This window comes from Polyodon spathula, chromosome 9 (assembly GCF_017654505.1).
Source record: "Polyodon spathula isolate WHYD16114869_AA chromosome 9, ASM1765450v1, whole genome shotgun sequence".
In the NCBI taxonomy this organism is placed as follows: domain Eukaryota; kingdom Metazoa; phylum Chordata; class Actinopteri; order Acipenseriformes; family Polyodontidae; genus Polyodon; species Polyodon spathula.
This window is the reverse complement of record NC_054542.1, coordinates 24,236,978-24,262,247: the sequence shown is the minus strand read 5'-3', so window position 1 is coordinate 24,262,247 and position 25,270 is coordinate 24,236,978. Positions and strand designations below refer to the sequence as shown.

The window sequence follows — 25,270 nt, the reverse complement described above, 5'->3', positions numbered from 1 at the left end:
CTTATTAGCACTACTCTCTCCCCTTCCTTTTTCTCCTGTTAAAAATATTTTGGTTCATTGCCTGTTTTGTTTACATAACATTGGGCTATGCAGATGTTTTAAATACATCGTTATAGATAAAAAGTTGTTGCTGCTTCCTGGTACCTAATCACTTTCTGTGTTTTAGTTCAAACTCACTCCAATGGTCTACCTGCAATCTGACCATGTGACCTACGACAAAGGTGCATCAGAAGCACTATATGTTAGATATATGCATAACCTGAAATAATTTTAATTAAAAAAAAAAAAATTCTTCACAACAAGTTAACAGTAATAATGTTAAAAAAGCAAATCAATTTGCTCCCTACTGTAGCTTATGGGAATCATAAAGCAAATGCAACGCACCCTGTGGACCCCCAGCCAAGAGCAACAACTTGGTGTGAGCAGGACTTGAACCACCCTCAAATGAATCAGCCTCCACTGCAAGCAGCAGTGCTTTCTTTACTAGTTGAGCCGCTGGTGACCAAATGATACTTGATGATGTCAATGACCTACCTACTTTGCTTCCCCTCATTGGTGTTCCCCACTGTAAAGCTGCTGATCCACTTCCCAGAAGGACTTGCAAGTCCCTAGGCTGGTGTTGTGGAGCAGGTATAGGCTGTGTTACCAAATCCCACAGAAACAAGGTGTCAAAATCTGAATCCTGGCTTCCATCACACAAATCCACAGACACCTCGATCAGCGTCGAGCCAGACTCGTGCAGCTCTTCAGTGAACACCTTCCTTCCGTCGGTCACAGTTAAAGCACCCGCCCCATAAGCTATCGCCATCACTGCGCTGGACTCAATGTTCATTAGCTTGGGCTCTGTGACCAGCCCAGTCCCGTCCAAGAAGACAGAATGGATCACTCCTCTAGTGCCGTTCAGATAAAGCAGCCTTTTGAAAGCTGGGTCAGTTTGGAAGGCAAGCAGCGTTGTGTCCTTTACCACTGGTTTCAATAGGTTTACCTCGGGAGATAGGGTGCCTTGTAATGGAAGATCCATACAATATATACCGTCTGGTAGACCAATGAACAGATATCTATCAAAACAATCAAAACAACAGTAAATTCAATTTGGCCAAAGTCATTTGGACTAGAAGAAAATGATGTCTAATGCTTGACTTGAGTTTCTTTTAGGACCTTCACATATATCTTATTAGTGGCTGTTTAAATTATGTATGACCAAAACAATAGTGTAAATCACACACCAGTAAAATATTTGATACATAGAGGCAAAGGGGTTGGTTGTGCATATAATTGGCCCTTATTGTATTTCAACTTACCCATTGAGGGGATCTGCAATGATTTTAAAAGAAGGTTGTGGAAGGATAGTGACTACCTTTGCAGAACAGTCTGTGAGATCACACAACATAATCTACAGAAAAGACAGAAAACAACTCAAACAGAAGCAGAACAAACACAAATCAGAAGAAATAAATGGTAATAAGCCTTTGAGAGGCAGGAGTCACCATTGCCAGCACCTCCTCTGCAGACACATCAGGAAATTGAGGCGGAAATCCCCAGTGAAATCACTAGCACAGTTGTTCAATACTACAATACTACAGCAAAAGTACTGGATCCAAATCACTAGTCTACTGGTGCCTGTATTAGTATTTTTGAAAGGGCAATGCTGCAAACAAACAAAAAAAAAACCTATCAAAAAGACCAATACCTTAACTCATAGTCAAGCCATGAACATCCACGGTCTCCTATGAAGGACCAGCAGTTATGTGTTGCGTAGTATATTGTATGTGTATCTGTGGCAAACTGCCCCGCCCCTGTGTGTATTTTGTGTTGTATGTTGTGTGTTAATGTTGGTGTATAGTCATTGGTACACAGGATATAAACGGGTCTGTGTAACACGAATGTTTAAAATGTATATTTGTATTTAGGCACTTCAAGTGCAAGTAAAATGTAATAATATGTGAGCACAGGGAATTGTACTTTATTAATTCACGTGCAGTTGTACCGCGACTCCAGTTGAATGATTGATTAGCAATCGAGTCTCGGTACAGCTGCATAGAAGCAGCATGTTTTCACCCACTCGAGGTTGTGTGTTCAGTGAATGGAGAACACGACTGGTGACAGAGGTAATAATAATAATAATAATAATAATAATAATAATAATAATAATAATAATAATAATAATAATAATAGTCTGTGTAGTCCGTTTTGTTTGTCTCTTTAATTTGGCAAAAGTGCCGTGCCCTGTGTTTTTTGTTTGTTACAACCTTTTTATTTACTGTTCTGTTCATTCATTAAATGCTGAGCAAAACCAATCGTTCAGCTCCACCCAACTCCACCACTTTGTTATTTATTTCCTGGTTCCTGTTTCTGGTCTGACGTCGCCCACTGCAGTCGTCTTTGTGACAGTATCACACAATTAGAAGCCAGTAAAGGTAGATATTAACAAAATTAGTAAAAAAAAAAAAAAGAAAAAGAAAAGCCCTGTACATACTGTCAGAATTTCCAGTTCATAAAAGAAGCTCAAACAGTAGATATCCATGCATTCCCCTCTAGTGTAACCGGCTAACACAGGGCTGTGCCTACCTGCTGATTCACCACAAAGTACAGGTTTCTGTAGAGCCAGTCTATGGATATGTCACTGATGGGGTCTTGAGGGCTCTGATGAATCAGATGAGGGTTGTCCAGGTTCTCAGGGGACACACCCCAGATGCCTACAGAGTCTGAAATGAACAGCTCATCTCTGTGCAGATCAGCGGATATACCTGTTAAACAGGGAAACAGTGTCGACTCAAACTGGAAATGTGTTACTCCTGTGAGACACTGAGGTTAGGTTGAGACTTGAATGAAGGTGTGTCAAGAGTGTCAAAGTTAAAATGGTGGAAATGGCAAATCAATGGGCCAAATGACCCCCTGTCTTTTGTACATTTTCTTATGCTCTTATGATTTTTCATTTGCCAGATTGCAGTTGATTGGAGACTAGACCAGTCCAGTATGCAATATGTGTGTGCAAAGGAATACCCTTCAATTAAGAATGCAGAAAACACCATGCCCACCTGTGATGTTGTGAGTGATCCAATCAGCTTTAACACAAGCAACATCTTCCAGGTTCCCAGGCTCACTTCTGTACATAACAGAGTGCTGCGACAGCCACAGGGTGGGGTGGAGACTCTGCTCTGTGAAAGAGACAGAATGAGCTGTACTGAAGGTCCACAAGCCCAACACACAGTATAATTCACAAAAGCAAGCCAACGGGTAGAATTACCTGGCTGTGCCACAGTGGTTATATTGGAAAGAGCAGCTGGTCCAAGGCCTTCTCTATTCCGCGCCGCAACCGAAAACCTAAAAAAAAAAATTGAAACTTTTTTCTTTTATTTTGTTTTTATTTTTAAGAAACCTTTAATATACCTGGATTGTATATTTTTGGTGACTCCTAAGGTAAAGCTCTGAATCCTATATTAGTTGTATTATATTATAGTGAATCTGTAGTAAGCCCCATAGGAATTAATAATTGAAATAATGTATGAATATATACATTTCACTAATTTAATAGCTGTACGAGACAGTCCAGAGGTTGAAGTCAATGCTAGTAAACTCCACTCTACCTGTATGTGGTGGCTGGTTTTGTGAAGTGGAAGGTGTAGTTTTGTCGCTGCCCACTGACTTCCCTGTAGAAGCTCTCCTTGTCATTCCTGAGTTGGAGCAAGTACCCAGTCACAGGACCACCGGGGAACAAGGGGGGCATCCACCTGACAAACACAGAGCTGGGGCTGGGGCTGTCCAGAGAGGAGACCTCAGGGGCAGAGGAGGGCACTGAGGACACACACACACACATGCACACTGCCTCAGTGCATCAGAAAGAAATCTGTTCAATCATTAACTTCACTGGCTGGTTTCTTATTAAGAAATCAAATTAGGGTTGCAATTCAGTCATGATCAGATCCTTTTTTTTATCAACTCTGTCAGCTGTTTTTGACATCCAATCGTTTTTGGTAAAACAGAACTGAAAGTTTAAAACAGTAAAACTGAACTACATTTGTGCAGCTAATGGCACAGGACATACCCTTATTACACGCGTGTAATTTTTTAACTGTAACAAATAACCTCAGTGTAATTAGACGCAAAGTAAACAATTAATTTCTGTACATGCACAGTAAATGAAGCTACCTCAATAAAAATAGACTGCATTTCATTTAAATCAGCTTCCAGATGCTTGTCCGTAGCATCCCCTTCAGTTGTTTTTCAGCTTTGCACAGTTTACTGCTTATTCCAATTTCACAATGGTTTGGGACCTCAACTAACATTTGACTTTCTGTCAATACTTTTGCATTTGGCTGTTTCAGTATATCTGCTAGTACTAGCACCAGCACCTTTCATCAACAAACTGTTTTAGAAACCTGAAAAGAAAACACCCCTAGACATCTGAACATCCAGACTAAGTATGAAGCTGCGGTTATCCCTACTGAGGGCGGACAGAATCAATCAGGTAAGTCTTGTCTATATTTTGATTTATATTACCAATTTTAAACTATTAAGGGATGCTAATATGAAACGCCTGAGTTCTGAGACTGCCAACGCTTTTCATTGTACAAAAGGTTTAGTTTCGGTTCGGTTTTATCTTTTTCCGGTATCGTTCGGTTTGGAAATGTATGCAAATACTGGTTTTTGGTTGTGTCTCGGTTTGGGAAAATCACAATACTTGAATTCCTTATTAAAATGATGCAATTCTAATAATCATTACCATTTAGCCCTCGGATTGTGTCTTATTTTATGCTACCTTTATTTATCTTTTTAACCTCACAGGTCTCAGCCAGCAGTTAATATCCCAAGGTTAAATGCCCTCTAAAAGCTAACAGGGCTTTAATTTTGAAACTTCCTTTAAAGTCATATACACATGTGCTAAGTTTATAATAGCATTAATAACAGTTATTACCTGTTGAAATTGTTTTTCATTAAGTGCCTCCAGCTTGGGACTCCTGTTGCCAGTCAATTATCTAACAGGTCATCAATCCTATTAAATAACATAGGTGAAGTGTGACTCACCCCCGGCCGCTGCAGTTCTGTATGGCCTGCTGTCCAAGGAGAGTGTGCAGAAGCTGGGTGAGCCCAACCACCCCACTCTAAAAACATACTCTGTGTATGGGTGAAGGCCTGTCACGTTGTACCTGGAGCCACCCACCGGCTGGAAGGAAATACAAACAGTAGAAACTAGAACTACGTATTCGGGAATCTGCAGCCTTTACTTTACACACACAGCTTCTGAACTGTGCTGTGCAAAAGATGACAGACATAGATTACTTCTACAGATTAACTTAAACACATTAATTACTGTTTCAGCACCGATGGATATTTCAGTGATGAAGAAATGACAGGTGCACACCCCTAGTGGTCATTTTAATACTGGCCTCAATACAGAAATTCAGATACTGTCCCAAAGACAAAACACTCTAGTGACTTCACTATAAATGCCAAATGTCCATGAGTGTAGGAATAAATAGTAATAAAATGACAAACACATATCAAGGGATAACAAATGCAGACACATTTACTCACCTCTGTACTGCTCCAGTCTCCAGGGATCTCTGTGTATCTCCATTGTATCACATAGAGACTCTCACTGGAGTTTCCTGTCTTCCATTTCAGGGTGATGTATGTAGCGCCTACACTGCTTGCCACAGGCTGCTGAGAGACACTCCCAGTTTCTAACAATGAAAAATACCCTTTTGGTAAAGTTGTGGTATATATCAGACTATAAGACTCTAGAGTCTATATAAGAGTTAAGTGTTTGGGTCTCTGTGATGCACCTCATATTTTTCCACACTCACCTTTTTGTATCATCTAAAAAAACAAACAATAAAGGACCATATAAACCACATAATAGCTGCATTACCTGATGTGCTACAATCACTGTTCTCATGGATATTTTCACAGCCAACTCTGCAGAACTGCACCTGTAGAAAGCAACAAGATGACATGACTGTGGATGTACAGTGTTAGGTACTGGACTCTACTGAAGGGTTTTTGCTGTCCACAGTGGTGTAATTTTAAAATCTTATCCTTAACTATTAAACAATCAATAGTGCTCAATTTTGAAATACTTAAAAAAAAACTGAAATACTAAAAAAAAAAAACATTCTTTAATCATTCTTCATATTTTAGGCATTTGAAATAATGAATACATTCCTCAATATACGCCTAGTTTACCCACCATCTCCACCTTACCCTCGGCTGGGGAGGGTAGTTGCCAGGTTACCTGTTGGGCTTGCTTCATGGGTGAATCATTATACTGTAGTACTGCAGATTGCAGAATCTAATGAAAACCTTCTAAAGTGAAAGACTTATCTGGCAGAACGTTCTAGAACTGTAACAGCCATGTTGTTTTAGTAGGACAAAGGAGTGTCTTAATGAGGTGGTTGAAAAGGTTTATTTCTTTAAACTGGAATCCGCCAATCAACTGACCTTGAGAAAGATAATGGTCACCTTTGTGACCTGCTGCACACATCTGCTATTCTACAAATCCTGTAAAATCTATCAGTAATTTTCTGTTGGAAAAAGAAGTAAGCAGTTGGGCTCAACGTGTGTTTTTGGTGCTTTCACAGATTTTGTTTGTGTTCTGAATGCATTCTCACAGTTACAGGGTACTTAGGGTTCTCTCTGCTTGCCAACGCTGCATTACCACTCACCTCACACAACAGACTGTAACTAGAGCCCTGCAAAGAAAAACATATGTATTGAATCATTATGGTCTCTTCATTACAGCAAAATAAAGCAGACTTTGCCTTGGGGTAGATTCAGTCAATAAATATAGTGACTTGTCTTTGTGTCCTGTGTGTTATTTACCTGTTCTACGGCATAATCAATGAAACTTCTAATAAGAAGAACAACTGCATTAGTTAAAGTGCTCAAAACTCACAGGAGTCCTGAATGTAAGGTGCTTCCACCTGAGTTTGGGAGTGGCTCTTCAGTTCTAGTCTGTCATAGAGATGTGTATCATAGGTTACATCAGCCAAAGTGTCTTTTAGAAGTAAGAGCCAGAACCATCGTAGATACAGTAAATACAAATAATGATCTGAAACTCTGGACCAAGTTACTTTCTGATTTGCTTGCAATTCACTGCTGTACACTAGAGGGTGCTGGCACTAACCAATATAAAGACACTGTGGTCGACTGAGCCTGCATTACAGTAAAAATAATAATAATAATAATAATAATAATAATAAATAATAATAATAATAATAATAATCTTTATTTTTAATCTAGCACCTTTCACAATAAAAATTGCTGCAAAGTGCTTCACATGAATAAAAACATTGACCAATATTAATAAGAGAATGCAAGAAAAGCAAGAAAAACAAAAGAAACATACAGAACAGTAAAACAAGCCAGAGAACAAAAGGAACATCATTTTAGCATAAAAAACACTACACTATAAAATTGTGTTTTTAATCTTGTTTTAAAAGCAGTGACACTTGGTGCTTCCCTTACAGAGCTAGGCAGACCATTCCAGAGTTTTGAGGACCTATAACTGACTGCTCTCCCACCTGTGTTTTTTTGTTTTTGTTTTTGTTTTGTTTTTTAATTTGTGGGACAGTAAGCTACGTGGCATTCTGTGATCTGAGTGGGCATCTAGGAATATATGGTACTAAAAAAATCTGTATTACTGTATGGCAGGCACCACTCCTGTTCTTGTTGCCTGCTATATGTAATGTGCTATAGGTTAGGTCAGCAGATATATAAAGGAATAGCCAATATGTTTAATACTATTTTACTACATTTGGCTCTCACTGAAATGGCACACATGCTAAATGCAAGAGAGACAGATACTTACACATCTGCTGAAACAGTCTTGGAGGGTTGTATAGTTCCACTGACTACACACATCAGAGCACTAAAGTAAAGGACAGAAGTACACACTTTACTTGCAGTTCAGATAGCTCCTGTTATGCATGTTACACAAGACTGGCACAGACACTCCACATTCTAAAGGTACGCTAGGCATCTCACCACTATGCTATCATTAATATTTTCCTCAATGTAAATTTTAACTTTATACCCCTGCACATTACATGACGAGGGGCGTCTCTCTGCATTCACCTTCATTGGGATCAAATCTTGTTATACTGCAACAACACCATATGGTACAGTTTGGATAAATAACCTTGCAAAGGGTCATTGAAGTATTTCAATTGGAGCTGTAAGTTTGAAATCAGAGCCACCCATAACATGAAAAAGTAAATCACCATGTCCTACACTACCAGTCAAAAGTTTTAGAACACCTCGATTTTTCCAGTTTTTATTGAAATTTACGCAGTTTAATGTCTCAATGTACTCTGAAATTAAAGCATAGAACAAATAAACAATTGGAGATAAAAAAAGAAATCATGGAATCGTTTTGTTTAACAAAATTTAATCAAAATTTTCGACTCATCAAAGTAACCACCTTTTGCAGAAATAACAGCCGAACACACTTGTGGCATTCTTTCTACAATGGAAATCAAATATTGTTCGGAAAGTTCTTCCCAACACTGTTGCAGAAGTTCCCAAAAATGTGTTGCACTTGTAGGTTGCTTTGCTTTCACCCTTCTGTCCAGTTCATTCCAAACCAGCTCGATGGGGTTTAAGTCTGGAGACTGTGCTGGCCATTCCATAATTTGAAGCCTACCGTCTTGTTCTTTTCTTCTAAGGTAGTTCAGACATAGCCTGGAGGTATGTTTTGGGTCATTATCTTGCTGTAGGATGAACCCCTGACCAACTAGGCATATATCAGAGGGTATTGCATGGCACTGCAAAATGGTGTGGTAGCCGTTCTGGTTCAGGGTGCCACTCACTCTGTGCAAGTCGCTGACTCTGGATCCAGCAAAAGAGCCCAAGACCATCACACTTCCTCCTCCATGTTTGACAGTTGGTGTCACACACTGAGGAACCATCCTTTCGCCTACTCAACAGCGTACAAAAACCCTGCGTGATGAACCGAAGATTTCAAATTTTGATTCATCGGTCCATAAGACCTTCTTCCAGTCTTCAGTAGTCCACTGGCGGTGCTTCGTGGCCCAGGCAAGCCTCTTTTTCTTATTTTGCCATCTTAGTAATGGCTTTCTTACTGTCACTCGACCAGTCAAACCTGCAGCTCGAAGTCTTCGCTTCACAGTTGAAACTGAGACTTGCTTATTTCGGCCAGTATTAAGCTGTGCTTGAAGCTGTTGTCCTGTGAGCCACCTATCACGCAAGCTGTTGACTCTCAGAAAATTGTCTTCTGATTCTGTTGTGGTTTTGGGTCTGATAGACCTCTTCTTGTCAGAGTTTCCTCCAGTTTCCAAGTGCCTTTTGATGGTGTAGGAAATGGTACTCACTGACACATTGGCTTTCTTTGCAATTTCTCTAAAGGAAAGACCTACATTTTTAAGGGTTTTAATGGTCTGTCTGTCTTCATGTTAATTGCCTTTTTCTTGCCATTATGATAGCAATATACTACTTCCTGCAGTACAATACTGTCCAAATAATGCTTAAGAGGGTGTAGTAACACAGTCTGTTCCAACACTGCTTTTATACAGACAGAGGGTTTGTAAGTAATCAGCACAAGTTGGGACACCTGTAGGAATTGTTAGCATCAACTTTCAAGGCTTAATTTACTTCCATTGCTGCAGAACAGCTGTAAGTTGTTAACCCATTACTTGTTCCCTGAAAAAGGCCTTTCTGTATAACTCTGAAATTGTTTTTCAGTTTTTGGTAATCTAAACTTTTTTTTTTAACCTCTGGCAGTTTACCGCTTGCCTTTGTACCATTTCAGGTTATTCACTGGACTTGAACTGCTTAAATTTCAATAAAAACTGGAAAAATGGGGGTGTTCTAAAACTTTTGACCGGTAGTGTATTTTCCCTGCTGAATACTGAAAGTTTTAAATACAGACAAACAGACTTGTCTAAGACCAAGTTTCATCCCAATTTAAAAAGCATTTTTTAGATGTAAACAATTGGTGACTAAGAATTACTTATCATAACTGGATACTTTTTCTAGTGCTCCAATATCAATTTTCATAATCCTCTAGCGTCATCTGAGACTGTAGAATCCTAGTTGCCAGATCATTTCCAGTACTCCTGTGTTCCAAAGAAATCACATGATCCCCATCTGCCTAAGTGGAAACTTCAACTGGAAGCATGCCATAGAGTAGAGACAAGCCGTCAGACAAAAAGACAGCCTCTGTATCCTGCCAGATTAGGATACACAATATAACTAGAACTGTAGATATAAGCAAAGGTTCCCCCACTGTATCCTCCCCTATATCCCCCTGCATCAAACTGTATAAGAAATGGATGGATGAGAGAAAACAATGGCTAGCCAAGTTTTGCAAAAACAAGAATATGTTCACAGAGTGCTACTGAAGAGGTTAAAGCCTCTTAAGTAAACAAACTTTTTTGCTAATGCATTAGCCCAACCGTTCTAGTTTTCACACAGTGTGGGTAGGTACAGTACTACGGTCATTATCTAATGTAGGGATGCAGGTCGGTTATGATCGGTTATGCTTTTTATCAACTGTTTCAGCTGCTTTCGACATCCAATCTGTTTTCAGTAAAACCAAAATTAAAGTTTAAAACCCAAAAAAACAAACTGCATTTGTGCAGCCAAGTGAACCATTATTACACATGTGTGTGTTTTTTTTTAACTGTGACAAACAAGCTAAATACAGTGTTCTTGCTTCCCTCATACCAACGTATTATATGAGACACACTGTAGAAAGAATAAAATAATGTATTAATAGACATCAGACATTTTATTTTATGTTATTTATTATTTTCCTGGTACCCCATTGTCGTTGCGGTAAATCACATCTGGGTAGAACTGTAGCTCACGTGATATATAGTATATAGTATCTAGTCTTCTTGTACTCAATCGCTGTATAAACTATACTGTATAATTCATGCAGCAGATTTGTTCTAGCATGCCCCCCATTTGACACATCTTTGTCATATGTACTGTATATACAACTTGGCCGGCTCTCACTTCCAAATTGGAGGCTTTTTCCTTGGTATTGTTTTGTGTTTAAGGTTTTTAAAGGCTTGATACTTTCTTATTTGAGGGCTTGGCACCTTCTTACCTGAGGGCTTCTTACTTGGGGGGTGTTATTGTAAATAATCAACTTATCTGAACAAGAGCAAGGATCGAGTCGCCTCTCTTGTCTTCAGTAGGGTGGTTTTCTTGCAACTTGTGTTACGATTTACTAAAACATTTTAGTCCAGTAACCATTGTTTAAATTTACGTTATGGCAAATAAGTTGAGAGTTGTATTACTACATAAAATTACAAGTAATTTCCTTTAAAAAGCTACCCAAATTCTATACCATCCCCTATTCTGTACACTTTTATGACTTTGTCGTTCTTAAAAAAATAACTACATTTAAGACCTCTGAAACTATCCCCAAGAATGAACAGTAGAGAAATTTATTGGTTTAAGAGCACAGAGCTCCCTAAAGGTGAGAGTCTTCAGGGGAACCACTTTTCCCATGGTTATACTTACTATGTGAATACCATACAATATGCCAAGTTGTAGCATAACTGTCTGTGCTTCATCATCCTTTATCTATGCTTGGTTGTGCTACCTATTAAAACACCCCTACCTGTGTAAAGCTCATACATACAGTGGCTCTCAAAAGTATTCACCCCCCTTGGACTTTTCCACATTTTATTGTGTTACAACATGGAATCAAAATGGATTTAATAAGGAGTTTCTGCCACTGATCAACACAAAAAAGTTCATAATGAATAAAATCTACAAATTGTTCTAAATTAATTACAAATACAAAACAGAAAATAATTGATTGCATTAGTATTCCCCCCTTGAGTCAATATTTATAGTCATTACAGCCATGAGTATATTTGGATATGTCTCTACCAGCTTTGCAGATCTGGACCACTGCAATTTTTGCCCATTCTTTGCAAAATTGCTCAAGCTCTGTCAAGTTGGATGGGGACCTTTGATGAACAGCAATTTTCAACTCTTTCGACATATTTTCGATTGGATTGAGGTCCGGGCTTTGACTGGGCCACTCCAGGACATTGACCTTTTTGTTTTTAAGGCACTCCAGTGTGGCTTTGGCTGTATGTTTGGGGTCATTGTCCTGCTGGAAGATAAATCTTCTCCCAAGTCCCAGGTCTCTTGTAGACTTCAGCAGGTTTTCCTCCAGGATTTCTCTGTACTTTGCTGCATCAATTATGTCTTCTATCTTCATGAGCTTTCCAGGCCCTGACGCAGAGAAGCATCCCCATAGTATGATACTGCCACCACCATGCTTCACGGTAGGGATGGTGTTCTCAGAATGATGTGCGGTGTTAGGCTTGCACCAAAAATAGCGCTTAGTGTTGAGGCCAAAAAGCTCTATTTTGGTCTCATCAGACCATAGAATCTTCTTCCACTTCATCTCAGAGTCTCCCACATGCCTATTGGCAAACTCTAGCTGAGATTTGATGTGAGTTTTTTTCAACAATGGCTTTCTTTTTGCCACTCTCCCATAAAGGCCAGTTTCGTGAAGCACCTGGGCTATTGTTGCCATATGCACAGTGTCTCCCAGCTCAGCCATGGAAGACTGTAACTCCTTTAGCCTCCCTGACTAGTGCCTTTCTCGCCCGGACTTTTGAGGACGGCCTGTTCTGACATATTCTCTCTATTTCTTAATAATTGACTTTACTGTGCTCCAGGTGGATATTCAATGCCTTGGAAATGTTCTTATATCCTACCCCTGATTGGTGCTTTTGAAGAACCTTATTCTGGATTTGCTTTGAATGTTCCTGTCTTCATGATGTAGTTTTTGTTAGGAAATGTACTAACCAACTGTGGGACCTCCCAGAGACAAGAGTATTTAACCTGAAATCATGTGAAACACCTTAATTGCACACAGGTGGACTCCATTCAACTAATTATGTGACTTCTAAAGACAATTGGTTGCACCAGAGCTTATTTAGGTGTGTGTAACAAAGTGCCCGCCCCTGTGTATATTATCTGTTATGTGTTGCGTGTGGTGTGTTTAAATGTTGGTGTATAGACATTGGTACACGGGATATAAACGGGTCTGTGTAACACGAGTGTTTAAAAATGTATATGTGTATTTAGGCACGAGGATTGCACAGCACTTCACGTGCAAGTAAAATGTAGTAATATGTGAGCACGGGGAATTGCACTTTATTAATTCACGTGCTGGGATTCAAGTGAATAATTAATTGGTAATTGAATCCCAGCACAATAGTATATATAGATGCACGTTGTCACATACTGGTGGTTGGGTGTTCGGTGAGCGGAGAACGGGATTGGAGACGGAGGAAATAAGCAGTAGTAGTAGTAGTAGTAATAAGAGGAGAAAGTATCCGCTCACCGTGTTTGTCAGTGTCTGTCCGTGCACCGTTTTGTTAAGTTTAGTCTGTTTTTGTTTGTCTATTTATTTTGGCGTAGAGTGCCGTGTCCTGTGTTTTTCGTGTTTGTTAAACCTTTTATTTTGTATTAAACCGGCGCCAACAGGCGTCTTCATCATTTCATTTCATCTGTCCTGTGTTTTGTGTATTGCATTACCTTTCCTGGTTCTGACGCCGCCCACTTCGGCCGTCTCTGTGACAGTGTGTCATAGCAAAGAGGGTGAATTCTTATGCAAACAATTATTTTCTGTTTTATATTTGTAATTAATTTAGAACAATTTGTAGATTTTATTTTTCACTTTGACATTATGGACTTTTTTTGTGTTGATCAGTGGCAAAAACTCCTAATTAAATCCATTTTGATCCCATGTTGTAACACAACAAAATGTGGAAAAGTCCAAGGGGGGTGAATACTTTTGAGAGCCACTGTAGTCAGCCTACTGCAACTACTTGTGTAGGAATTAGTTCCACTGTATTAAAATGCTGTTAAAAAGTAACATCCTAACTCAACATTTTCACCAGGACTTGCATACCAGAAAGATGACGGCATGCCCCATTAACAGTTGTTATTATTCACCACATTGGCCTGCAGTAACCTCTTCTTTCAAAACTCAAGCTTTGCTAACAGGTTGTCATAGATACCTGAAAACAGTCTTCCATCTTTCATTCCCTCTCACAGCCCCAGAAGCATGAGAGACTATGGATCCCAAAGGGTTCTCACTCTGCTTAAAGAACTGAAAATGGATGCAAGTGTCCATCAATTTTAAAATCAAATTACAGATTTGACTACGGGATAGATAAAGGATACACTTTCTTTAAGGAATCTGTCACCTCTGACGACTTTTTCTTGTGAGTGCATAATGCACTTCTGTTTATAAAAATACAGGTAGGTGATTTTTACCTTTTCTTGTCAGAATTTTCTTCTTATAAATAAGTGCAAACCAACTTCCTACCTCGTATTAGCACAAGAAACACTATCATATGAACCTGAGTTATTAGCTGTTTGTGAAATTACTAAGGCTCGTTTTCTAAAACAGCTAATGAATTTCAGATTCAGCCCCATATCCTGCTTGGCTTTGGAGGCCTGCTCAGCTGGATACTAACGAGAAAGGGAGACAGAATTTTTCCCACTCTTTCATCATGAAAAAACAGGAATTTTCTGCATTCAGGGGCTGAGGGCTCCCTTCCATCCTCCCCTGCACACTTCCGACAGCTTTTATATTGCTGCGGCCCAAGGACTAATCAGGCGTCTAACCCGTCCATTCATTCGCTATGTGGACGCTTTGACAAGCAGGATAGCTCCCCACCCCCTCCCACAAACAGCACATTCCAGACGGATAACAAAGCGATGATGAGCCCTGTAGCATTCACACACTGATGACTTCCCGGCACATAATTACATGAGACATTGTGAGTGCAGAGGGAAGTCCACATTCAGATGGTGTGTCATAAAGGCATGCCAGGATCAAAGGTGTAAAGTGATAATTACTTAAGATAGGAATTGCTTCACATGTTCTCTGTCCAGCGAGTGGTTAGACAGCATGTTTAGATGACCTACAACTAAAACCTGGCACATGAGAGGTAGCTCCAAAGCTAGGACTCTACCTTTGTCTGTCCTAACACAGAGAAGCTGAGGTTTAGCACTGTGACTGGCAGTCCCAGACTTCAAATACTAGTCAGTCCAGTACGTTATGGCCAAAATATAACAAATATAACAAACTGGACAGCCCAGTATCTGAAGTCTTGTCCTTTCACAAGGTCAGGTACTTCCATATTATAAGTCACATCCTTGTTGGAACTTATTAGCAGAAAGTTAACTACACTTTTAATTTTGCTGAGAGTGTACAGTGTAGATCTTGGAGTCAGAATGTCAATGACAAAAATGTAATGACTTCTCTTGTACTCTTTGTATGACAACCCCATCTCACTTCACTGACATAGCAAATAATATCCACTAATCTCAAATCTTCATTCCATTTGTACATTCTAATAGTGAGGTGTTCAAAGCAGGTAGTTTTAGAAATGACCACTAGGGGAGTGCAGCTGTAATTTCAGTCCCCTCTGGGATTATGTATTGATATTGCAAGATGCATGCCAAATCAGTTACCATTTCAAATGTTTTTGATCTCAAAAACATTTTCATAGCAAATCAGCTGCTTTTTTTATGTAAGAGATAACATGGTTTACTGCCACATCTAATCTCTTGTCATCTGGGCAGCTTTCATTTCTTTTACAACTCTCTGGATCAAAATCAAATTATACCCACTGGAGCCCGAAGAAGGGCACACTCATCGGGATCATGTTTACTATCTGTGACACTGCCAGGATCAGAGCTCCTACGATGGAGTTGTATTTCAGATGGTACACTGGGTTCTGTTTTGTCCTGCCGCTGGCATCTCTTAAAGAAAAACTTCCCAGTTCTAAAATAAATATGGTATTCAAGATTCTCTCCGGGGGGATTCAATCAAATAATACAGCACCTCAAATATTTACCTATTTTATAGCAATATTTCATTAAACTTTACAGAGATCCTGGAAGAAAATTTTAGAAATGACGCACCCATTGACTGTTTAGAATACTGCAGTTTTTGATGCTCTGATGAAAGCAAATGTTTGTCCATGGAATTTCTTTCTGTTTCTAGTTGAATCTCACTATGAAACAGGGATATATAACAAAGGTTATAGACCTACACACATAAACTGAGATGTAATTAAAGTAAAATATAGGGTATTTAATTTAAAACAAATTCACATTATCTCAAATTCTGAGTGCTAATGGCTTTTTCGTTGCTCACTATCATGACATTGTGTATCAAAAAGATTAAATCAAAGCAGCCCCACACACTTAATCAATTAGCTTTAAATCAGTCACGTAGGTAGTGATGGTCAAAAACAGACTGTGGGAAAAGCTAAGCATCTTGTCATGGAGATTAAATCAAACACCCTTGTTTCACCTCAAAACCATAGAACATGTTTGAGGTCTTGATCATACCATAACACTTTTGCAATCTAAACTGAATGATATTGCCTGGGATCAAATCACTGCCCCAGGTATGGAGACATGACTGTGCAAACAACTTGCGTTACACGTATATTGTTAATCACTGATCACATGAGGCGGTGACCTTTCAACTCTGCTGTTCTTTGGAGGATTCTGAAAACCAACCAAATTCACTATTGAAGCAAGGGGAACAAATGGCAGCTGAAGCTACAGTATGAAGGGGAATTTTCAGTCCACATCCCTTTCTGTGTTGAGTGGAATCAGAACTTGTCCTGCTGTTTTCAAATCCAGGACCCATCCACATAACAAGTATGAGTACTGATAATCTTTAGATAGAATTTCTAGTCAAATTTCTTCTTGCATTTTAAACCGTCTACCCTATAACCGTTGGGTAGGTTTGTAACAGTTGAGTAGCAACATCTCAAGACTATGTCTTGAAGGTAATAAAAACTAAATATTACAAATTACATGGGTATGAGCATTCTTTCATAATGAAAATTAATATTCAAATATTCTGTAACAAAAGTATAATTTGTACCGTATTATAATAAAAAAATAACCCAGTACCTAATCAAATTAATATCCTACTTCTATTTAGTAGCATGTGTGTCATCTATGTCATTTGTATGATCTTTTTACCTGAATAAATACATACACGGCCATTTGTGCCACCGCATACATTTCAAGCAGTGTTTCTTCAAATATTAAAAAATGTGTCCATGTACTTTCAAAAAATGAATGACAGCTGCTGTATCAGGGTGAACTTTCTCACTGTCAACAGTTGCCGTCATGGAGCCCTCTGAGTAGCAGATGGTTTGCCTCAGTGGGACCTGGCCAATTATCTCAGGCATGTGCACTGGTCAGCTAAAAGCAGGTCTCATTTAATGTGCTGTTAGGGTCTGTCACCAAAAGGTCAAGGGAATGCATGATCACCAACTAAGAACACTTTGCATGTCTGACTCAACTAGTATACAACCCAGAGCACAGTCAGCTGTTTGATTAACTGCTTAACCTCACAACACAGAATAATGACTACTGCTGTCTGAGAGAAATGTGGGGTTTGTTCAAACCGTGGGTTGATGGGAGGAATATGTAATACATAATTGTTTTTTGGCTTAAAAATCTAGTAGGTTCAAAATTAAAAAATGAAATTTTTATTTTAATACTGTTCTTTCACAATTTACTGTCCAGTTCACGTTGTACATTAAAATCTGATACAGGAACAGAATCTACTAGAATTCGATTTTTAGGACACTCACTGAGAAGTCAAGAGCCACTAACTCTGGACTTTTCAAAACAGTGCAAAGAACTTGCCTAGGCTAGGTTAAAAAAAGATTAAGCAAAGATGTCTATGAACAGCCATTATCAATGCACAACTAGACTAGGATTGTGATCTCTTCCTAGAACAGAGCAATACATCACTGCTCGGCATCAACATTCCTGCTGTCATCTTGCTTTAGGGAGCACTGCACAAGTAGAGAATTCTAAAGCTCATTCAGCAACCCCCTCTCTAACACACACACACACACACAGAAGGGGAATGTGAGACACAGACTAGAACCCAATGCACCAGAGCCCATTTTATGTCCAAAATCGTAAAAACATTACATTAAGATTAGGAATTAAGCAGCTAGTTTGGCAAGATTTACAAATAAACATCAGGAGTGAAGAAATATATTTTATTAGTGTAAATTAATGAAAGGTAAAAAGGTAAAATTATGAGTATTTTTTATTATTATTATTTTCTTTTATGTCTCTGGGTCCAGATTACATTCCAAGTATCTGTATGAATAGCAGACTATATGCCCAATACTAGCTCCACGTCACTGAAGAATGGTGATGGAGACGGGAGACCAGCACACCAGAAACACCCCAAGAAGGAATTTCTGCAGCTCCTCTGTTTTCTCACCTCCCTCCCTGTGCTTCAGCAAACAGACATATTGACTCTGTCTTGCATCATAAGGAGAGCTGGAACAGCCTGGACTGACTCACGCTCCTACACTTTGTTATCACCACCAGGAATTGAGCATCCCAGCAAGCTGTAGTCTCTGCTTCACTTCATAGCCAGAACTGGAAAAATCTTAGTTACAGCTAGGGAATAGGAGGCGACTTTCAACTTTCACTTTTTAAGTGCAAAATTCAATCCAAAACAACAAACAACATGTGAAGAATATATACATTAGGCAGTAACATAAAACATGCAGGTCACCACAACCTATACCCAAAACATATAAACAGTGCAATAAATATCACAAGAGTGGAAATGCATTTTAGAAACTGTGTTCTCAACCTTTTTGCTTCTGAGACCCCCCTCCCCCCTCCCAAGAGCTATAAATAATATATATATATATATATATATATAATATATATATATATATATATATATATATATATATATATATATATATATATATATATATATATATATAGTATATATATAAAATATTATATATAAATTTATAATTTTTCATTTCTAGAAATTTCTCGAAAACAAAGAATTAGAGGGAAAATCTTTTGTAGCAAAAGTTGCTATTGTGGATGAGGAAAAAAGTTACACGAAATAGATCTACAATTATTTATTTCAGCAATTTTTTTGGCAAAACTCAAAAAATGCTAATTCAAAAGTATTCATACCCTGACAAGGACAATGGAATTAATAGCAGGCTGAGGCACCTTTAGCTCATAACAAAGATTCTCAATCGGATTTAGCTTGGGACTTTGATTAGGCCATTCCAGAACCTTGATTTTATTCTTCATTAACCATTCTGAAGTAGATTTTAATGTGTGCTTTGGATCACTGTCGTGTTGGAATGTCCAACTGAACTTTAAACCAAGTTTTGTAGAGAAGGGTTTCAGATTATTGGCCAATATCTTTTGGTATGCTATGGACTCCATTTTACCATGTATTGGAACCAAATTTCCTGTGCCATTAGAGGAAAAACAGCCCCATAGAAGGATATTACCACCTCCATGCTTGACAGTAGGTATGTTGTTCTTTTCTTTGTATGCCTCACCAGACTTTGAGCTCTTCTAACAGCTTTGCTGGGACAGTGGGTGGCAGTTTAACTTCAATATTCTCACTAATGGGGTTTGTAGCTTACAGGTGTGTAGTGACCTCTTGCGTTATGAGTTCAAGAAAGTAAGTATTACACTTGATGAATAGACCAGACAGATGTGCTGCCAGCTGCTGTTTGATTATGTCAAAGTCAGTGATTCATTCCTGAATGACAGAATGTAAGAGATCAAACATATCAGTAGTCCCCCCACAGACACAAACTTTCTAGAGTTGTAGTTTCCTTTTAAAGGCATCAGTTCTTTCACGCTGGACAATAAAATGAGTGCTCCCACTGTGCATAGGTTTATTCAGCTTATTCATTTCACTGAATAAGTCTGTGAGGTAACCCAGTTTTGCCATCCACACGTTATTTTTCAGCACTTTGGCAAATTCGGGTCTCTTATCAGCTAATAAAGTACATAACTCTTCCTTGAGATTAAATATACGCGTAAGCATTCTGCCTCGAGACAGACATCTCACCTCGGTATGCAGGAGCAAGGAATGGTGCAGTGCAGAACCCAGTGCAATTAGTCAGCGGATTTCTGTTGAAGTCATAAAATCATCTAACAGTTTGAAAATATTGTCTGACTTTATTGTTGTCGTAAGCTCTTATTCCACACATACCGAATATTGACGAGTACATGGGGCATTTTAGAAATGTCAGTGGATTCATCAAGTTGTTTAGCAAAATCATTGTCATGCAGTCGATCAATGCACTGTGAAACTAAGCTTGAATGAAACCTTCTTGTGTTTTATGGCCTTGTATCCCTGTCAGATGCACACTGTAACACCCTTTAGACCACATAATACAATCAAACATTGCAATTGGAAAAGTCACAACATTTACAATCATTTTTATTAACAAGATGGTAAATCACTGAACAGTCAGAATGGACTATGGCCTGAAAGGTTAGTGTACGAGTGCAGTGAATTGTTACATTCATATGATAAACCACAACACCTGTATAAAATCCAATATGATAAACCACAACACAACACTTGTATAAAATCCACAAATTGGTCAAACTTTTCAGACATGCTCTGCAGCTCATCTCAAGTCAGATGTATTAAATGTGAAATCACAAATTAGATTATTTTGCCTCGCTGAGATCAAAGTAGCTCAACAGCATCATGCATAAAGAGTAGGGGTCAAACTTACCACAGACAGTTTCCTCTCAATGTCACATCCCCAATCAGACTCCAATGTATTCATCTCCTATTAAAAGAAAGAAGCACATTGCCTTGTAAAACAAAGAAGCTACTAAAAGAGGTTAAAAGATTGCTTGTTTGTGGTCCAGCCACTTAATAATTATTAATGAATGGATTCACTATGTAACACAATTTTTGTTCCTGGGTAGTAAGTGTTATTTCCTAATTGCTTATGCCTCAAAAGTATAGAAAATGGCTATTATTCCCCACAAACTTTGCTTTTGTGACCAGGACAGTGATATTTCAAAATATCACTATTTCCAATGGGAAAATGGGCAAATGTGTATCTTTTCGTTCACATAAAGTCAGAAAAAAACTACAAAAGATTTAGAAGTGAGTAGTTTTTCGAGATTTACTACTCGAAAAACTACTCACTTCTAAATCTTTTGTAGTCATCTTTGTATTACTTTAGTATAAATACATGTTAATTTGGATTCATATGTTGTTTTTTTCTGACTTTATATGAACGAAAAGACACACATTTGCCCATTTTCCCATTGGAAATAGTGATATTTTGAAATATCACTGTCCTGGTCACAAAAGCAAAGTTTGTGGGGAATAATAGCCATTTTCTATACTTTTGATGCATAAGCAATTAGGAAATAACACTTACTACCCAGGAACAATTTTTTTTTTTTTTTTTGTTACACAGTGTTATGAATGGCACATTGACAAATACAAAAAGTGGTGGCAAAATATAAAAGACTACTATACTGCACAATTGAATACAGATTGTATTATTATCGGTTGCCACACAACCATAGCGCATTAAAGAAATCTTAATTTGCTCCCCTAAGGCGCTCAGTAATTAGAAGTTATTATTATCACGTCCATCTGAAATACTTTGGAGAATAATGTTTGCCTGGGTCTCCAAACAACGCGCCACATGCTGCTTCCCTTTATGAAACTTTCTCATTGTAAAAAAAGCAACTTGTAATATGAATAAAGGATAACATGTTAATGCACAGGTAAAGGTTGTAAATAATAGCGGGGTGTCGTAAAACATAGTAATAAACATGGCAAATCAGGGTAAACTAATAAATACATAGTACAAACATAGGAACACTAAAACAGCAAACAAACAAAGAAACAAAAAATACCGTGGTAAACTTTTGGGTCATCTAAACTTCTTGAAACACCTTTATGTGAATTCCAGCCTTCAAAAAAATATGTTCATATTGGTCTGCAGTCCATATTGAATGAACGAAATAAACACCCCAAATGAAATCCTTACTGTTGCCAAAAAGTGCACCCTTGCACGGTGTAGTAATAAAATCAAATACAAAACAAACAAATGCATACACTTTTATTGTATCGGCTAGGTACAGTAAGACGTGGAGTAAAAACATGAGATGCCGAAAGACATTCATTATCAGATTAACTGTGGTCTATTCAAGCGCAAGAGAGCACAGGTTCTGAGGTTTTCAAAAGTTATGTTATAACGCATTTTAACAATTCAATAAACGCACGCTAATCTATACTAATCTAAATATATTTTTATATGTCACATAATTTATAAGCGACAATAATAAATAGCACAATTCTGTAATGGATAAAAATAACACGATTGGTTTTCCAGGGTACATTTTCAAGTCGTGGTTTGCTTTATGAATAATAATGTATCGTGCAAAGCTGTTCAAAGCTTGTGATATTATAACGCTAGACGGGATATTATTGTTTACTCAATGCAACCCGTCAGGTGCAATTTCCAAACCGTTATTTATTTATTTATTTATGTATGTATTTATTTCCAATACACTTCTATCATTCTTACCAAATTACTTTTGCAGCTGACTTGGCATATCTTCTTGACATTTTCATTCGTGCACCCGTTTAAGAACAGAATGCAGGTAGTCAAAACAACACAAGCAAAGTTACTAAAACAGTTGTAACTCCGATCCAACTTGTGTATCTCACCCATCCCGTTACTCTAATCAGTCACATTGCCAGCGCTACACTGGCCTCGGCCTCGACTCCCATTTGCGAGGGGTGACGCAATCAAGAGGCGTTTCTTTCTGGCAAGTCATTTTTGGAACTCGGGTGCCAAGATACTGCTTGTGATGTTGTAACGAGTTAACTATAGGCTTAAGTGACTGATTTCAGTAAATACCCACCCGACTTCAAATTCTCATGTCTGTTTTCGGTGCATGTCACTTGTTTCAAGTTCCCCAGATAAAGGGAGATTATTACTAATATATCTCTATGAAGCCCATTGAAAATCATTGCAATTCCAAACTGCTGACCGAAAAGCCGAGACGTGTGTTTTGTAGATTGGTGCCTTCATCTTCCATATTAGCATTTTAGGCACAGTTTTCCTGTCTGGAATCAGCAATTTCCTTTTCATTACATATTACCCACTACAAAGAAATATCTATGTATGTTTTTAATAATGTCATTTTATGTTTTGAATATGCAGAAAGGGGTTTCCACTACAGGACATAATTATCTGCAGGTTATTCCTAAAAACCTAACACACATTAGTTGTATAGGTTAGCCAAAAGAAATACTACCTAATTTTATTAGCTTTAGCACCATTTACACCCCTCTTCTGAGATGTTTGTGAATTTGAAGTTTTAATGTTAGTATGTATTATTTAAGATAGAGTCGTAACCGCCATGGCATTTTTCAATATTTGTTATACTGGGTCCCTGCTACAATCATATTGCATAGCAGTAAGTCCCATTGTGTTCATTTGTGGTAGTATATTGAAGAAGTGACCTGTACAATTTTCAGCATTGGTGTATACTGTTGGGGTGTCACTACTATACTGAAGAGGTTATATGTTGAGGTATAACAAGGTATGTAGAAAGTCAGCATGGTCTGAGCTGGGTAAAAGAGGTAACCAATGCCAAGTCACTCTGATTGTTGGAGTACTTGTGCACTGTATCTGTTTTTCCACTAGAGTGCGCTATCTGCTTGTCAACTTCCAAGTTATTGCTGTTTCTAAAGAAAAGCAGTGAACCTATTGCTTACAGGACACTGGGTGTTTAAAAGTGCATGCCACTCGTTTTGGACATGAATGCTATGTCTTGTTTTTTCTTACCACACAGTGCATTTTATACTGTTGACCATTCAAGATTACGCTGTTTCTTCAAAATCACCAAAAAGACCGTGGATATTTAGGGAGGCTGTTAGAGGTTCTCTCTTTAAACCTATTTCTGTTCGTTGTTTTTAATTACACATCATAGCTATTGTGTAATCGCAATATAGCACTCTTGAGTGTGTCGTCGTGGAATACCGCCACTTCACAAAGCACCCGGGCGTGGCGATATCTGACAACAACAAACACACACATACACATTGTCGTGCTATTCAAGAAGCACAGGCACAGGGGCAGAGATTGCATTTGTATTTGCTAGTTATCTGAATTTTCAGTAGTTTTTAACAAGGCCCCTAGAGGGCAGTGAAAACACAATTATCCTTGCTGTGAGTAACTATTTTTCAACAGAATAAAACACTTAAATTCATAAGATACATTAAATAATTATTGAATTATTAAATAATTATAGAACACGTTTTTAAACTACTCTAGTAAAGGTTGTTTGGTCATTTATTTTTTAAAAAAGAACAAGATTATTTAAAAATTGTATTCTTTAAGATCGAAACTTGTTACAGGCAAAGTCGGATTTATTCTTATGAGAAGTTCCTAGTTTTCGTATAAATAAATGATAACTGCTGCATTGTTTTTATTATATGTAATCGTCAAGGTTTACATTCGGATAAACTGCAGGAGTTTACAGCGGTTTCAATCTGTTTTATTGCGTGACTCGAGTAAAATCAAAAGACTGCCGCCAAACATCTTCACCGACTTCGCCTCACAACAACTTTGCCTCAGCACATCAAAATAACATCCATATTTTCAATGTGGACCTTTGAAGAAGACCATCAAACTATAAAATCATTTACAACTTATTATAACACATGAAGTGACACCTTACCTCACCTATAAGACTGTTATTTTATATTGGGTTTATGGTGATATGAGTTTCACTCTCATTGGTTTATAGTGTCAACAGAACACGAGATAAAATGACCATCTTATTATGTACAATGTGTGTCCTTTATTTATTTTGTGATCATTACTGATATGGGACAGTCTGTTTACTATGTTTTAACATGGTCTGGACAGCGTAGCAGTTTTATTAATTCTGCCATAAGACTGTATTAAGCACATCTATCAGCAGTTAGTCTACAATAGTGAGTGCCATGTTGATCCAGACTTGAAATGTTTTAAGCTACAATAAACATTCTCCCCTTATAAATGTTTGCCATGGTAATTCTCTGCAGTTTTACCTTTGCTATATATTCACTGTACCATAGTTTATCATTTTGAATATGCTTTACCATATCTACCTGGGCTTTACAATGCTAACCTGCACTATACCATGCTTCACTGTGTTTTATTACACTTTGCATGCTTTTACTATGTGAAACATTTATAAGGGTCCTGCCACAGGTTTTCCATTGGTATGTGTCTGTGCTGCTCAGTGGTGCATAACACTCTTTTTTTACCTATATTTTGAAACAAGAAGCTGTTTTACCCTATTTAAAACGGTAATTTCTGACAGTTTCACAGCGTGTTTTGACAGGTTTTTATCTCACCAATATGCAATTACCATTAACATA

The 25,270-nt window shown here is 38.1% G+C and overlaps 1 protein-coding gene and 1 long non-coding RNA gene across 2 annotated transcripts in view; both read right to left on the bottom strand.

Moving 5' to 3' along the window:
- The window catches only part of LOC121321060 (proto-oncogene tyrosine-protein kinase ROS-like), an 89,947-nt gene extending 83,694 nt beyond the window's left edge, over nucleotides 1-6,253 (bottom strand). The window contains exons 1-10 of the mRNA XM_041259971.1: nucleotides 6,191-6,253; nucleotides 5,873-5,933; nucleotides 5,536-5,684; nucleotides 5,026-5,164; nucleotides 3,588-3,795; nucleotides 3,248-3,324; nucleotides 3,039-3,158; nucleotides 2,569-2,747; nucleotides 1,302-1,393; nucleotides 535-1,058 (exon numbers count right to left, since the gene is read on the bottom strand). Coding sequence (XP_041115905.1) covers nucleotides 535-1,058; nucleotides 1,302-1,393; nucleotides 2,569-2,747; nucleotides 3,039-3,158; nucleotides 3,248-3,324; nucleotides 3,588-3,795; nucleotides 5,026-5,164; nucleotides 5,536-5,684; nucleotides 5,873-5,933; nucleotides 6,191-6,253 — 1,612 coding nt within the window. The remainder of the gene's footprint in view (nucleotides 1-534; nucleotides 1,059-1,301; nucleotides 1,394-2,568; nucleotides 2,748-3,038; nucleotides 3,159-3,247; nucleotides 3,325-3,587; nucleotides 3,796-5,025; nucleotides 5,165-5,535; nucleotides 5,685-5,872; nucleotides 5,934-6,190) is intronic.
- Nucleotides 6,254-6,662: 409 nt separating this feature from the next.
- LOC121321127 lies at nucleotides 6,663-22,561 on the bottom strand. Its single transcript, XR_005950913.1, has 4 exons — nucleotides 22,419-22,561; nucleotides 20,595-20,651; nucleotides 7,811-7,870; nucleotides 6,663-6,692 (listed from the first exon to the last, which is right to left on the bottom strand). It is a non-coding gene; the product is annotated as an uncharacterized LOC121321127 (long non-coding RNA).
- Between the last annotated feature and the right edge of the window lie 2,709 nt (nucleotides 22,562-25,270).